The sequence below is a fragment of the Erythrolamprus reginae genome, chromosome 5, assembly GCF_031021105.1.
Source record: "Erythrolamprus reginae isolate rEryReg1 chromosome 5, rEryReg1.hap1, whole genome shotgun sequence".
NCBI lineage: Eukaryota > Metazoa > Chordata > Lepidosauria > Squamata > Dipsadidae > Erythrolamprus > Erythrolamprus reginae.
The window spans coordinates 13960283-13974257 of NC_091954.1; the positions used below are offsets into that span (position 1 = coordinate 13960283).

Genomic DNA, 13975 nt, shown 5'->3' on the forward strand with positions numbered 1-13975 from the left:
GCCAGGTCAGTAGCAGCCTCAACAACGGCCAGAAGACTTCTGTGGCTCCGCCCTTGGCAGGCGGGAGTAAGACAAAAGTGGCAGCTAGCCATGGGTCCGCTGAAACGCAACTTGCTCTTCGGAGACCTCCTGGATCCTCTCCTTACAGAGACCACAGACAAGAAAAAGGTCTTAGGACCCACCACCAAGAAGGCCCCTAAGCCGCAGCCCTTTCGGCGCACAGGACGGCAACAGGATCAGGGCTTCACCCTTCAAAGGAGTCCAGGTCAATATTCCCCTCGGTTTCGATCCCATTCTAGAACCACCAGGGGCAGAGGTTCCCGTTATCAGAGAGGATCCTCCTCTACCAGGGCTTCCAAAAGAGCCAGATGGTAAGTACTCCTTTTTCCCCATAGGCGGTTGCCTAGCCTGGTTCTCTTCCGCCTGGCACCGTTCTTGTAAGGACCCCTGGGTCATTGACACTGTGAACAGGGGCCTAAGATTAGAGTTCATTCTTCTCCCCCTAACCGCTTGTTTCTTGTTCTTCTCCCAGCCTCCCTTCAGATAGTTTCCGAATGGAGGAGGCTATTTCCCTTTTGTTGGCTATTAGAGCTATTCAACCGGTCCCCTCTCTCCGGAGAGGTTCTGGCTTCTATTCCATCCTCTTCATGGTCCCTAAGACCTCTGGAGGCCGGAGAGCCTTTTTGGACCTAAAGAAATTGAACCGGTTCATAAAATATAGGAAATTCAAACGCATTCCTTATCTTCCATCCTAGCAGCCCTTCATCGGGGAGACTTTATGGTGTCTCTGGATCTCACGGAGGCCTTCCTCCATCTTCCCATTGCCAAGGCCCATAGGAAATTTTTGCGCTTCGCCTTTCAAGGCAGGCACTTCCAGTATAGGGCTATGCCATTTGGGCTCTCCTCAGCTCCCAGAGTCCTCACTAAACTCTTGGGATCCTTGACGGCTCATTCCCGAGCCTCTCCCATTCATATCTTATGTTATTTAGATGACATTTAAATTCATGGGAATTCCAGAACTGGAGTGGCTGCAGACCTCTCCCTTACCATGTCGGTTCTACAGAATCATGGTTTCTCCATAAATTTCAAAAAGAGCCACCTGGATCCTTCCACTTCCATTCTGCATCTGGGAACTATCATTAATTCTGAGTTAGCCCAGGTTTTCCTCTCCACTGAGAGAAAACGTAGTTTTTTGGGGTCTCATTGCTCGCATTATGCCCCAACAATCTGCCTCCATTGCCACCCTATCTTCCCTTTTGGGTAAAACGGTGTCATGTATTGGTATTGTCCCCTGGGCCCGCCTTCACGCCAGGGAACTACAGTGGCTTCTGTTACCGTTTCAGAGATCGGGCCACAGCAACTCAAATCGCCGCATTTCCATTCTTCTGCGGTTCGCAGATCCCTCAAGTGGTGGTCGTCTCCAGCCCTAGCAAAGGGATCTCTCTTCCGGTGCCCCGACCAGTTTGTAGTCACCACAGATGCCAGCCTCTCGGGCTGGGGAGCCCTCGCCCAAGGTCTTTTAGCTCAGGGCACAGGGTCACCGGAGGAGGCTTCCAGGCCCATCAATTGACTAGAATTACGAGCCGTGTCTCTAGCTCTAAAACAATCCCAATCTCACATCTCCAATCAGCATGTGTTGGTCCTCACGGACAATATAGCCACCAATAGCCATATTTGCAGACAGGGAGGCACAAGATCCAAGGATCTCATGAGGGAGGCCCTGAAGTTAGGCCTCTGGGCAGAGAAACATCTCCAGTCGCTTCTAGCCGATCACATCTCGGGGAGCCTAAACGTCCAAGCGGACTGGCTCTCGCGAGCGACCATAGACCCAGGCGAGTGGAACCTCCATCAGTCACTGTTCCACCTAATCTGCCTCAGGTTCGGCCACCCAGTGTTAGATCTGTTTGCGACCAAAGCCAATGCCCAGCTCCCTCGCTTCATCTCCAGGTTCCCGTCTCCGGGAGCAGAGGCAATAAATGCTCTCAGGAGTCCTTGGCCTCCGGGTCTTCTGTATGCCCTCCCTCCAATTTCAATTCTGTCAGACGTGATCCACAAAATTCTTCTGGAAAAAGCCGGGTAATCCTGATAGCCCCTCACTGGCCTCGCAGGCCATGGTTCGCGGACCTCCAACAACTGTCCATCCAGGACCCCTGGCGACTCCCCGTTTCGGAGGAGATGTTGCGGCAAGGGGCCCCCTTCCATCCGGACCCGGAGTGGTTCCACCCCACCGCCTGGCTATTATCCGGAGGGACCTAGACCTGCGAGGGAATGACCCGGACACAGTGGAAGTCATCCTGTAGTCCAGATGGGGGTCTACCAATCGGATCTACGACCATACTTGGTCCAAATTCCATCAATGGTGCTCACAGGAGGGCTTATCTCCCCTGTGTCCTTCCATACACAGGATAATCGCCTTCCTCATGAAAGGTTTTCCACCAAGGCCTCTTTACCAGCACCATCCGGCGTCACCTGGCAGTCATTTCTTCCGTCCTGGCGGGGCCTCCCAGGCAGCCCCTACGCTCCTTCCCGGAAATCCAAGAATTTCTAAGAGGAGTGGCCAACCTCAGGCCTTCCAAGATCCACAGATATCCTACCTGGGACTTGCCACGGGTTCTCCACTCCCTTACTCAGGCACCTTACGAACCCCTGAAGTCTGCGTCCCTCAGGTACCTATCCTTCAAGGTAGCATTCCTGGTGGCGATTACATCTGCCCGACGCATGTCTGAATTGGCAGCCCTTTCTACCAGACAGGACCTCTGTCAGTTCCACCAGGACAAGGTGGTTCTGCGACTGGACCCCACCTTTCTCCCAAAGGTCAGTTCCATGTTCCACAGATCTCAGGATATCGTCTTACCTTCCTTCTGTCTCCAACGAGAGCATCCCCTGGCAATTAGATGGCACATCCTGGTTTTCACTAGGGCGCTAAAGATCTATATCCAACGCACAGGACCCATAGGAAGGTCAGAAGCACTCTTCGGGGCTTACCACCCCAGATCCCGGGGATCTAGAGTGTCTTCCACAGTAATAGGCCGTTGGATCAGAGGGACCATCTCTAAGCCCTACGAGACAGCTTCCCTTTCCATTCCAAGGAATATTACAGCGCACTCCACCAGAAGTGCTGCCACATCTGCCACTTGAGCAACTCAGGCTCCGTTGGAAGAAGTCTGCAAAGCAGCCACTTGGGCCTCACCAAATTCCTTCATAAAGCACTACAAAATTGATTCGTACGCATCAGCGGACGCTGCCTTCGGCAGAAGAGTACTCCAATCCGTTATCTCTCACGATAGCCATGTACTCCCACCCTAGGGACCTATCTATTGGGTATGTCCCATGTGACTGCTGGACCCACTCCTTCAGTACGGAGAATAGGCGTTGATATGCTTACCTGAACGCCTCTTCTCGTACGGTGAGTGGGTACAGCAGTCACTTCCCTCCCTTTGTGTGGTCTTCTTCACTTTCTATTCTAACTTCTTTTAACACGGGAGTTGAACTTTAAAGAGCTTCACTACTGAGCCTAGTCTACGGATTCGCGAATTCTGGGGAAGGGGCGGATCCAGCAGTCTTTTTTAATACTAGGCTCAGTTCCACCGGATTGGACAGAGCAAACCCATGTGACTGCTGTACCCACTCACCGTACGAGAAGAGGCATTCAGGTAAGCATATCAACGCCTATTTCCCTCTCTCTTTTTTTTTCTTTCCTTAAAAAACCAATAAACTATATTTAAAAAAAAGAAAAGAAACAAAGCGTGTCCACCCTTAAAGTCAGTGGAGCACTGCACCTTGCCCTACAATGAGGTCGGGAGGCCTCAACTGACTAAGTCCACTAGCATGTGGGTCTTCTCAACCCACATGCTCCACCACTCCTGAGAAGCATGGGTTTTCTTCCTGTTCCACCACACCTGAGTCAATTTCCCTTTATTTGCTGCTGTTGGCAGTCATGCCCAGGGAATGCAAGACAGAGCTAGAAAACTGGTGAAGACAATCTTCTAGCCTTGAAGAAGGTAGCCTTGGCTAGCTTTCTGGCCAGAAAAGGAATTTTGAGAGCCTTAAGAGAAGGCTGGGAGTACGACCTATTTAAATAAAAATAAAAGATTGTTTACTAGTTAGATTTTTTTGTGGTTCACCCTGAGGCTGCTCAGGGACCGGCTGTGTCTCTGCTGGCTCCATGCCCTGAGGAGGATGACAGCGAAGAGGAGGGGGCTGAACAGTCGGACGGGGGAGAGGAAAGTCAGGAATGGGATGAAGGAGAACAGCATGAGAGCCCCGGGGGGGGGCTCTCCCCAGCCAGTAGCTTGGAGTCATTAGGTGATGAAGCACAAGCCGTCATTGACATGCGACAGAGACGTTCAGATCAGAGAAAGGAGCAATTAAAGAAGTATTATCAGCACAGAATTAGGAACAACTGGGCTTGGGTGTGGTCCTCCTTAGCAGGGTTTAAAAGGCAGGCAAGCCCTTGAAGCCATGTGGAGTGTTATCAGTTGGAGTTACGGTGTCCTGTTTTGTTCTCGACGTCTCTGTTCCTGGCTTGTGGCCCAGCAGTTTGGAAGACCCGTGGGAGGTGTAGGTCTGCTATCTACAGCCTCGTCTTGGCAGCAAGAATCCTGTATTGCTGCATGGACGTTTGCCTTCGTGGATATATTGGAAGATACAGCGTTTTTCTGTTTGTAAGGACATTTTCTGTTATCTGTGTTTTTCTTGAATTTTATAAACTGCCTTTGCCTTTAATTGGTGTGTCTGGCTTCTCTTTTTGGGTTGGTATTGGCTTCTGGAGTGACCCAGACAGAACAGATTTTAATTTTTCTGAAGGAGAAATTCTTAAACGTGAGCAGTTATGAGATTCCTGGCTTCATTTATTTGCTCTAAAAAGTTTCTTAGCTAGGAAAAAACAGTAAATGGTGATCAGATTAGTTCTTTCTTCTAATGAAGACTTTAAAATTGGTTTTTACCAATAAGACTAAGTAGCCCATAAAACCATACTTGGTCGGCAAATACATATTTAAAACGGTTGTGGTATCTTGAAGGAAAGAAAAGTAACATCCCCCCCCCATAACTTAATACCCTCGAAGCAAATTTTCCTCTAAATTCTTTTAGAAGTCTGCTAAAAATTATTACGTTGCATTTAGCCATTAGAATGGAGATAGCTGAATAAGTAAAATTGGGCATTTCTGTTAAACAGGATTGGTCTCCACTCCACAAACTTGATTTGCGTCGCTACTTTGAGGGCTGAGGACATCTGTTTCTGATCAGGTTTTCTTAATTTTGTGTACTTTGGCATCTTTGGGAATTGAGGCATAAAGTAGAGAATTTTTGAATAGTTTGAAAAACATTACCTTATTTTCTTTTACTGTTTCTATTGCTGCGCTTTCTTTCCTTTCTAGTATTTTCCAACAACTTGTACTTATTAAATCATTCATTTATTTGCATAATTTTACATTGATTTTATATTAGGATTTAACCTAAAAGTGCTTTTTCAAGAGGCAACTGGACTTACCCGAACACGTAGTGAAGGTGGGGGTGACTTGGAAGAGGGGAGTTTGGCAGGCAGCCCAGGAGATCAATCATCCTTATCATCCCTGGATTCTGAACAAGAACTTATAACACATCCACGCATGCGTAGAGTGATGTATAGGAGAGAACAACTGAAGGATTATTACAGGAGATCAGTGAGGCCACCTGTGGTTGGGTGGAGCTGCTGTAATTAGTGCTACAGATAAAAGAGCAGCCTGCTGGTTTAGCCTCATGGCAGTTTATCTGATTCGTAGTTTCGTCAAGATCGTGGTTTTTGCTGTTCAAGATTGTGTGTGTGGACTTTCTGGACTTTAGAATTGGACTCAATTTCCCAGTTATTGGGTGAGAAATTGGATTGCATTTAACCTGTGCCTTGTGTGTACCAGAAAATCCTTTTGACATTTAAAATGGGAGTTTTTTTCTGCTTTTCTGTAGATAAAGACTTCTGGGTTTTCCTTCTATCGTGTGGTGTGTGTCTTCCTGGACTAATTACCCTGTAATTACAGGCGGTTGGGACACGCCGGCAGAACAATATCCCAATAGGTCATCATGGGCATTTCACTGTAGCACTGTTGATCTTTCTTGAACACCTAACTTCATCTCAGGTTTGTTTGTTTTTTAATTGCAGGTGGCGAATTCAGAATAACAACCATGTGATTGGCAAGCTCATCAGTTGGTGGCACCACTTCATTTTCTGGAGAGCCTACACTTCCCTTACAAGCGCATGTAGCCTACTTGCTTCCTAGGACTTTTCTCAGCCAGTGGAGAAGCAAAAAGGAGGAAGTGCTCAAGGGAGCAATGGGAATTGAAGGCCATGGTCACTTGAGATAAATGGCAGATCGCTGGGGATCTAGTCTTGCAGCTGCTCCCGTAGACCTGTTTCCTCTCTGCAGCCTACATTTGTTTTCTGTGAGCTGCCGCTGGCTCTTCCGGTGGTGGCGCGGGAGGCACCAAGGCAGCTTGACCGGTGCCAAACTTGAGGCACGGTTAAGCCACCTACCTCATCATGATTCAGCTGTGGAAAGTGGTGAGGAATGTGCGACAGTTGGAGCTCCACAGACTGATTCTGCTCCTCATTGCCTTCAGCCTGGTCTCCATGTGCTTCCTGGCTTACTATGTCACGAACAGCCCCAAAATCAAGGAACCGCCCCCTCTTCCCTTCAGCGACTGTAGCAATCAACACAGGATCCTCCTCCAGCCCCAGGCAAGCTGGAGGCTCACAAAATCGGTCGACAACTCACGCACAGATCCCGTGGTGCTTGTTTTTGTGGAAAGCATTTATTCCCAGCTGGGTCAAGAGATCGTGGCCATCTTAGAGTCTAGCCGGTTTAAATATAGGACAGAGATTGCTCCTGGGAAGGGAGACATGCCCACTCTAATGGACAAGGACCACGGCCGCTACGCTCTCATTATCTATGAGAACATCCTCAAATATGTGAACCTGGATACCTGGAACAGGGACCTTTTGGACAAATATTGTGTGGAATACGGAGTCGGCATCATCGGTTTCTTCAAGGCAAACGAGAACAGCTTGCTTAGTGCTCAGCTCAAAGGCTTTCCCCTCTTCCTACATTCCAATTTGGGATTGCGAGATTATCACATCAATCCCAGCGCCCCGCTTCTATATGTCACCCAGGCTAACGAAGTGGAACAGGGGCCTCTGCCTGGGGATGATTGGACGGTGTTCCAGTCGAACCACACAACTTATGAACCTGTATTGATGGCCAGCACCAAATCGTCAGAGTCGATCCCACACCTGACAACGCACCGAGCTCTGCATGCCACCGTGGTGCAGGATCTCGGTCTCCACGATGGCATCCAGAGGGTTCTTTTTGGTAATAATCTCAATTTCTGGCTGCACAAGCTCATCTTCGTTGACGCTATTGCTTACCTGACCGGCAAGCGTCTCTGTCTGACCCTTGACCGCTACATCCTTGTGGACATTGATGATATCTTTGTGGGCAAAGAAGGGACACGCATGAAGGTGTCTGATGTAGAGGTAATGTGGGAACAGAGTGGATGGGAATATAAAGTTAAACAACTGTCATAACTCCCAAGTGCAGTGGTACCTCATGATACGAACTTAATTGGTTCCAAGAGGAGGTTCGTAAGGTGAAAAGTTCGTAAGACGAAACAATGTTTCCCATAGGAATCAATGTAAAAGCAAATAATGCGTGCAAATCCTTCAGGAAAATCCCAAACTTTAGAAGGGAGGCGAAGAGAGGGCAGGGAGGAGCATCTAAAGGGGGCGGGTGGAAGAAGCAAGGCTAGGCTAAAGGGTGAGTGGGAAGGAAGAAAGGCAAGGGGGCGCCCCTCCCTTTTCTTTCTTCAAAAGGCACCCTTTCAGTGCCTCTGCAAGCAGGCTGTTCTCTCCAAAGTCTTTCCCCCTCCAAGCCGCCCCTCCCTTTTCTTTCTTCAAAAGACACCCTTTCAGTGCCTCTGCAAGCAGGCTGTTCTCTCCAAAGTCTTTCCCCCTCCAAGCCGCCCCTCCCTTTTCTTTCTTCAAAAGACACCCTTTGCTGTTCTCTCCAAAGTCTTTCCCCCTCCAAGCTGCCCCTCCCTTTTCTTTCTTCAAAAGACACCCTTTGCTGTTCTCTCCAAAGTCTTTCCCCCTCCAAGCCGCCCCTCCCTTTTCTTTCTTCAAAAGACACCCTTTCAGTGCCTCTGCAAGCACTCTGTTCTACTTTTAATGCAAAGTCTTTCCCCCTCCAAGCGGCCCCTCCCTTTTCTTTCTTCAAAAAAGGGGGGGAAAAGAAACCCCTTCATCCCAGCAGCAGCGGCTTGGGTTCGTAAGGTGAAAATAGTTCGGAAGAAGAGGCAAAAAAATCTTAAACACCAGGTTCGTATCTTGAAAAGTTCGTTAGAAGAGTCGTTCGTAAGATGAGGTACCACTGTATCTTTACTAATAGTTTCCAAAAGGATACAGGTCAGTGATGGCGAACCTTTTATTCCTTGGCTGCCGAAAGAATGTGCACGAATGCTATTGCGCATGCGCGAGTGCCCACGTCCTTAATTCAATGCCTGGGGAGGGAGAAAACAGCTTCCCCTACACCCCGGAGGCCCTCTGGAGGCCAGAAACGGCCTGTTTGCCAACTTCTGGTGGCCCCAGTAGGCTTGTGTTTTGCCCTCCCCAGACTCCAAAGGCTTCCTTGGAGCCAGGGGAGGATAAAAATTCTCTCCTCCATTCCCTTGGAGGCTCTCTGGAAGCCAAAAACGCCCTTCCAGAGCCTCTGTGTGAGCCAAAAATCAGCTGGCCAGCACACACACGCACGTCAGAGCTAAGCTAGGGCAACGGCTCACATGCCAGCAGATATGGCTCTACGTGCAACCTGTGACACCCTTGTCATAGGTTCGCCATCACTGATATAAGTTCTTACTGTTTCGTTAAACATATAGAATTGCAAAGCTTATTTCTGTGTGTGTAAAATACTAATTCTTCGTGAAATAGATTTTTTCCCTTCTCTAAATTCCTGGAACATCAATTTGGGGGGGGGGGTGGTGAAAGATCAAATGTCTTTTGTTCTAAAACTGTTACCCCTAATCCTTATCTGACATTGAAGAGATTCACGAGGTTTGCTGTCACAACAGTCTGCATTTATCTTTTGTACCCATGATGTGAGTGGGTTTGCTAAATTCAGTCTTTGTTGCATTAGAAATTCAAACTTAACAACCCTCAGGAGAAAAGTAGAGCTAGGCTGACAATGAACATTTTTACCCATTGCTAATTCAGCATGCATTGGTAAGAGATGGCGATGTGGATGAAATGTATTGCCCATTTTCCAAATCATAAGAGAAGCCATAGGTTTAGGTGTCTGAATTTTTGAGTATAGTAAGGATAAAATCATAATAAATTTGCTAGGAGAATGAGCCCACTGGATTTTTCTACTTAATCCATATACAGTGTTCCCTCGATTTTTGCGGGTTCGAACTTCGCGGAAAGTCTATACCATGGTTTTTCAAAAATATGAATTAAAAAAGACTTTGCGGAGTTTTTCCCCCTATACCACGGTTTTTCCCACCCGATGACGTCATATGTCATCGCCAAACTTTGGTCCGCCTTTAATAAATGTATTTTTAAATAAACTTTAATAAATAAACATGGTGAGTAATAATCTGAAGGGTTGCTAAGGGAATGGGAAATTGCAATTTAGGGGTTTAAAGTGTTAAGGGAAGGCTTGTGATACTGTTCATAGCCAAAAATAGTGTATTTACTTCCACATCTCTACTTCGCGGAAATTCGACTTTCGCGGGCGGTCTCGGAACGCATCCCGTGCAAAAAGCGAGGGAACACTGTATAGCATTGGGTTTAAAGGAAGCTATCTGTCTCAGTAGAATATGAGGTTAAAGATTTCCCAGTAGTTTGAAAAATTATCCCTCTGATAGATTGCATGATCTATTTTATAAATGTTTTGCATAACATAGTTTGAAGTTTATTTAAAGTGAGAAGTTCAAGCCTCTTAAAATATTGCTTGTGGCACACTTTTAAGAGTTTGTTTTATAATGCCATCTCATAAGTAAGTGCTGAGCCTGTTTCAGTTACTGTTGTTTAAAATAGTAATTGTAGACAGTTTTCTATCAAAATGGGTTTCTGATAAAAAGATAGGAATAGAATAAGCTGGATATCTTTTCCTGGTGAATAATACAAGAGCCAATAAACAGGATAGTCAGGTCAGTGCTGCTAGTTGTGTACATATTGTTTTGTTTTGTTTTATTTTAATCCTTCTTATGAACCTTTGCTAAGTTACAGAAGGCAAAACCGAGGTCAACTTTGCTTTATCCTTCTGTTCAGGAGAAGTAATGAAAGAAGTGTAGGGTATGTCTTCCAAGTACAGTGGTACCTCTACTTAAGAACTTAATTTGTTCCGTGACCAGGTTCTTAAATAGAAAAGTGGAAGCAATTTTTTCCCCATAGGAATCAATGTAAAAGCAAATAATGTGTGCAATCCCATTAGGAAAGAAATAAAAGCTCAGAATTTGGGTGGCAGGAGGAAGAAGAGGAGGTGATGGGAATCAAAAAAATCCAAAACTTTAAGGCTTAAAAAAAAAGAGGGACTCAGAGGCCGCGAGGAGAAGCACACACCTCCCCCCATTCACCCTGGGCTGCCAAAGCATCCTTAAGCATCACCGAAAGGCTCCTCTGACAGCCCAGAAAAGCTCGAGATGGCCGAGATTAAAGGGGGAATGGCAAGAAACTGGCCAGGCCTTTGTGCCACTCAAATTTCCTGGAAAATTTATCCGGGCTCGGATTCTTAAGTAGAGGCAAAAAAATCTTGAACAACTGGTTCTTATCTAGAAAAGTTCTTAAGTACAGGCGTTCTTAAGTAGAGGTACCACTGAAGTTAGAGGATGGTGCACTTGGTGGAGCAGGGTTTCCTTTTAATGGTAACATTGCACTGTGTTTTGGAGGAGAAGAGAGTTTTATTCTGTTTTCTCTTTCTCAAAAGTTTGGTACAGTAGGAAAAACAAGAACTCCATCTTTTTTATAAAACTCTGGTGCATGTTTGAGAAGCTGGGAAAGTCCAAACATAAAGCCAGACTACTAAAGTGATCTAAACTTGTGGTCCTGTACGAGAGAGAGAGAGAGAGGGAGAGAGAGAGAGAGAGAGATGGGGTGAGGAAAAGAGACTGTGTGTGTGTTTGTGCAACAAATGAATGAAGTGACAAAGGCAGGTCCTGTAATGTCCTCCTTGCCAGACTTTGAAAATCCTAACCCAAATTTAAATATATTAAAGGGTTAAATAAGGAGGGAAGTGTTTTTAATAGGAAAGTGAACACAAGAACAAGGGGACACAATCTGAAGTTAGTTGGGGGAAAGATCAAAAGCAACATGAGAAAATATTATTTTACTGAACGAGTAGTAGATCCTTGGAACAAACTTCCAGCAGACGTGGTAGATAAATCCACAGTAACTGAATTTAAACATGCCTGGGATAAACATATATCCATCCTAAGATAAAATACAGAAAATAGTATAAGGGCAGACTAGATGGACCAGGAGGTCTTTTTCTGCCGTCAGACTTCTATGTTTCTATATTTCTATGTTTCTAATCCTGGGTTTATCCAAAGAACATAAACTCAAATTAGAAATCCTGCTGATTTCAGGCATAAATCCCAGCCTCTTTTAAGTGATGGTTGTCGAGCAATTGTTTTTGTTTTTATCAGACATTTCTATGACTCTTTATTCCAAGCTTGCAAGATGAGATCCCAGCCGAGGATGAAACCCGGAGCTTCACTGCTAGTCCTGGGTGGAATTATAGAAGTTAACCTCCCTTTGCAAAGCTTCTCTAGTGATTACAGAAACGCTCAGATGAGATCATTCTAAAACATACTTTGTTTACCGGTTTACCAGTGCGAAATGGAGCATTAAGCTGACATTAGTTGAATGGATTTGATGCTAAGAAGATAATGCTTACTTTTGTGCATTTGAAAGAGAATCTCTGCCAGAGATTAACTTCTTTTTTCAAAACAAAAAAACAAAAGGTAATCTTGCAAGTTTGTTGACTTCTTAAATGAGAGGTGCAGTGAAGGACCATTTCTCAGTGCCAAAACAGTTGACATGTTTTTTTGCAAATTAATTCCAGAATGTAAGCATATGAACTCGCTGTCAAATCTAGTTTCAGTGTGACACATCCAGCGGTTTGTTTTCAAATCGTCATCTCGTTAGCATAATTTTTAAAAACACATATTTTCTGGTGTATACCGAGCAGCAAGTTGGTAGAATATACAGTGATACCTCGTCTTACAAACGCCTCGTCATACAAACTTTTCGAGATACAAACCCGGGGTTTAAGATTTTTTTGCCTCTTCTTACAAACTATTTTCACCTTATAAACCCACCGCCGCCACTGGGATGCCCCGCCTCTGGACTTCCATTGCCAGCGAAGCACCCATTTTTGCGCTGCTGGGATTCCCCTGAGGCTCCCCTCCATGGGAAACCCCACCTCCGGACTTCCGTGTTCCGTGTTTTTGTGATGCTGCAACAGAAGTCCGGAGGTGGGGTTTCCCAGCAAGGGGAGCCTCAGGGGAATCCCAGCATCGCAAAAACACAGGTCCAGAGGTGGGGTTTCGAGGACTTCAATGTTTTTGCGATGCTGCGATTTCACTGATGCTCCCTTCGCTGGGAAACCCCACCTCTGGACTTCTGTTGCCAGCGAGCTTGTTTTTGCGATGCTGGGATTCCCCTGCTGGGATTCTCCTGCAGCATCGCAAAAACACAGAAGTCCAGAGGTGGGGTTTCCCATGGAGGGGAGCCTCACGGGTATCCCAGCAGCGCAAAAATGGGCGCTTCGGTTGGCAAAAGGGGTGAATTTTGGGCTTGCACGCATTAATCGCTTTTCCATTGATTCCTATGGGAAACATTGTTTCGTCTTACAAACTTACAAACCTTAAGAACCTCGTCCCAGAACCAATTAAGTTTGTAAGACAAGGTATCACTGTACTTAATTTGCTTGTATTATTTTGCCTTTTCTTATTTTTTTTCTTTTCTTTTTTTCCTTTTTGTTTGTTTCTGACCTTTGAAAAGATTGGGAGAGAAAAATGGAACTGATAGGAAAAAAACCCAAAGGAAACTGATATGAAATAGGAATTTGCTGAGTGGAAATAATCTTGTCCAATGTACCTAGAAGCTCAGCAGCATTTTTCTTATCTTCTTTCCTTCAAGAACCTTCTTTGCTGGGTCTTTTCTTTCCTATTCATGCTAACCCTGAAATAAATCTTGGAAAAGTAAATAAAATTAAACTACACAGTGAGCAAATTAGATATAATTGATCTTACCAAAATATAGGGATCTTTGCTTTCATTCAATCCATGCATATTCTTAAAAAAGAATAAAGACAGGAAACTATGTATCAGGTTGTAATTTTCAGAAATAAAAAAGTCATATAATTCTAGGGAGAAATATATTTGCGTAATAAAATGTAAAATAAAGTAATAGAGCATTGCCTAGAAGTAATAAACTTTACTGCTGTGACAAAGAAGTTAGAAGCATCTGATAAATCAGTGTTTTTCAACCAGTGTGCCGTGGCACACTAGTGTGCCGCGAGACATGGTCAGGTGTGCCGCGAAGCTCAGAGAGAAAGAAAGCAAGAGAGAGAGAAAGAAAGAAAGCAAGAGAGAGAGAAAGCAAGAGAGAGAAAGAGTGAGAGAGAGAGAAAGAGAACAAGAGAGAAAGAAAGCAAGAAAGCAAGAGAGAGAGAAAGAGAACAAGAGAGAAAGAAAGCAAGAGAGAGAAAGAGCGAGAGAGAGAGAGAGAGAACAAGAGAGAAAGCAAGAGAGAGAAAGAAAAAGAGAGAGAAAGAGAACAAGAGAGAAAAAAAGCAAGAGAGAGAGAAAGAGAACAAGAGAAAGAAAGAGAGGGAGAAAGAGAGGGAGGGAAGGAGAGAGAGAGAGACATAGAGGGAAGGAGAGAGAAAGAGAGCAAAAAAGAGAGGAAGGAAGAGAAAGAAAGAAGGATGGAGAGAGAAAGAAA

The 13975-nt window shown here is 45.5% G+C and overlaps 1 protein-coding gene across 2 annotated transcripts in view; it reads left to right on the forward strand.

Annotated features, from left to right (window-relative positions):
• The window catches only part of NDST2 (N-deacetylase and N-sulfotransferase 2), a 126132-nt gene that overhangs the window by 68490 nt on the left and 43667 nt on the right, over positions 1 to 13975 (forward strand). For both annotated transcript variants that reach the window (XR_011559155.1, XM_070752103.1), the window contains exon 2: positions 6137 to 7507. Coding sequence is in view for 1 of the 2 variants with exons in the window: in XM_070752103.1 (XP_070608204.1) it covers positions 6515 to 7507 (993 nt within the window). In the remaining variant the exon portion in view is untranslated. The remainder of the gene's footprint in view (positions 1 to 6136; positions 7508 to 13975) is intronic.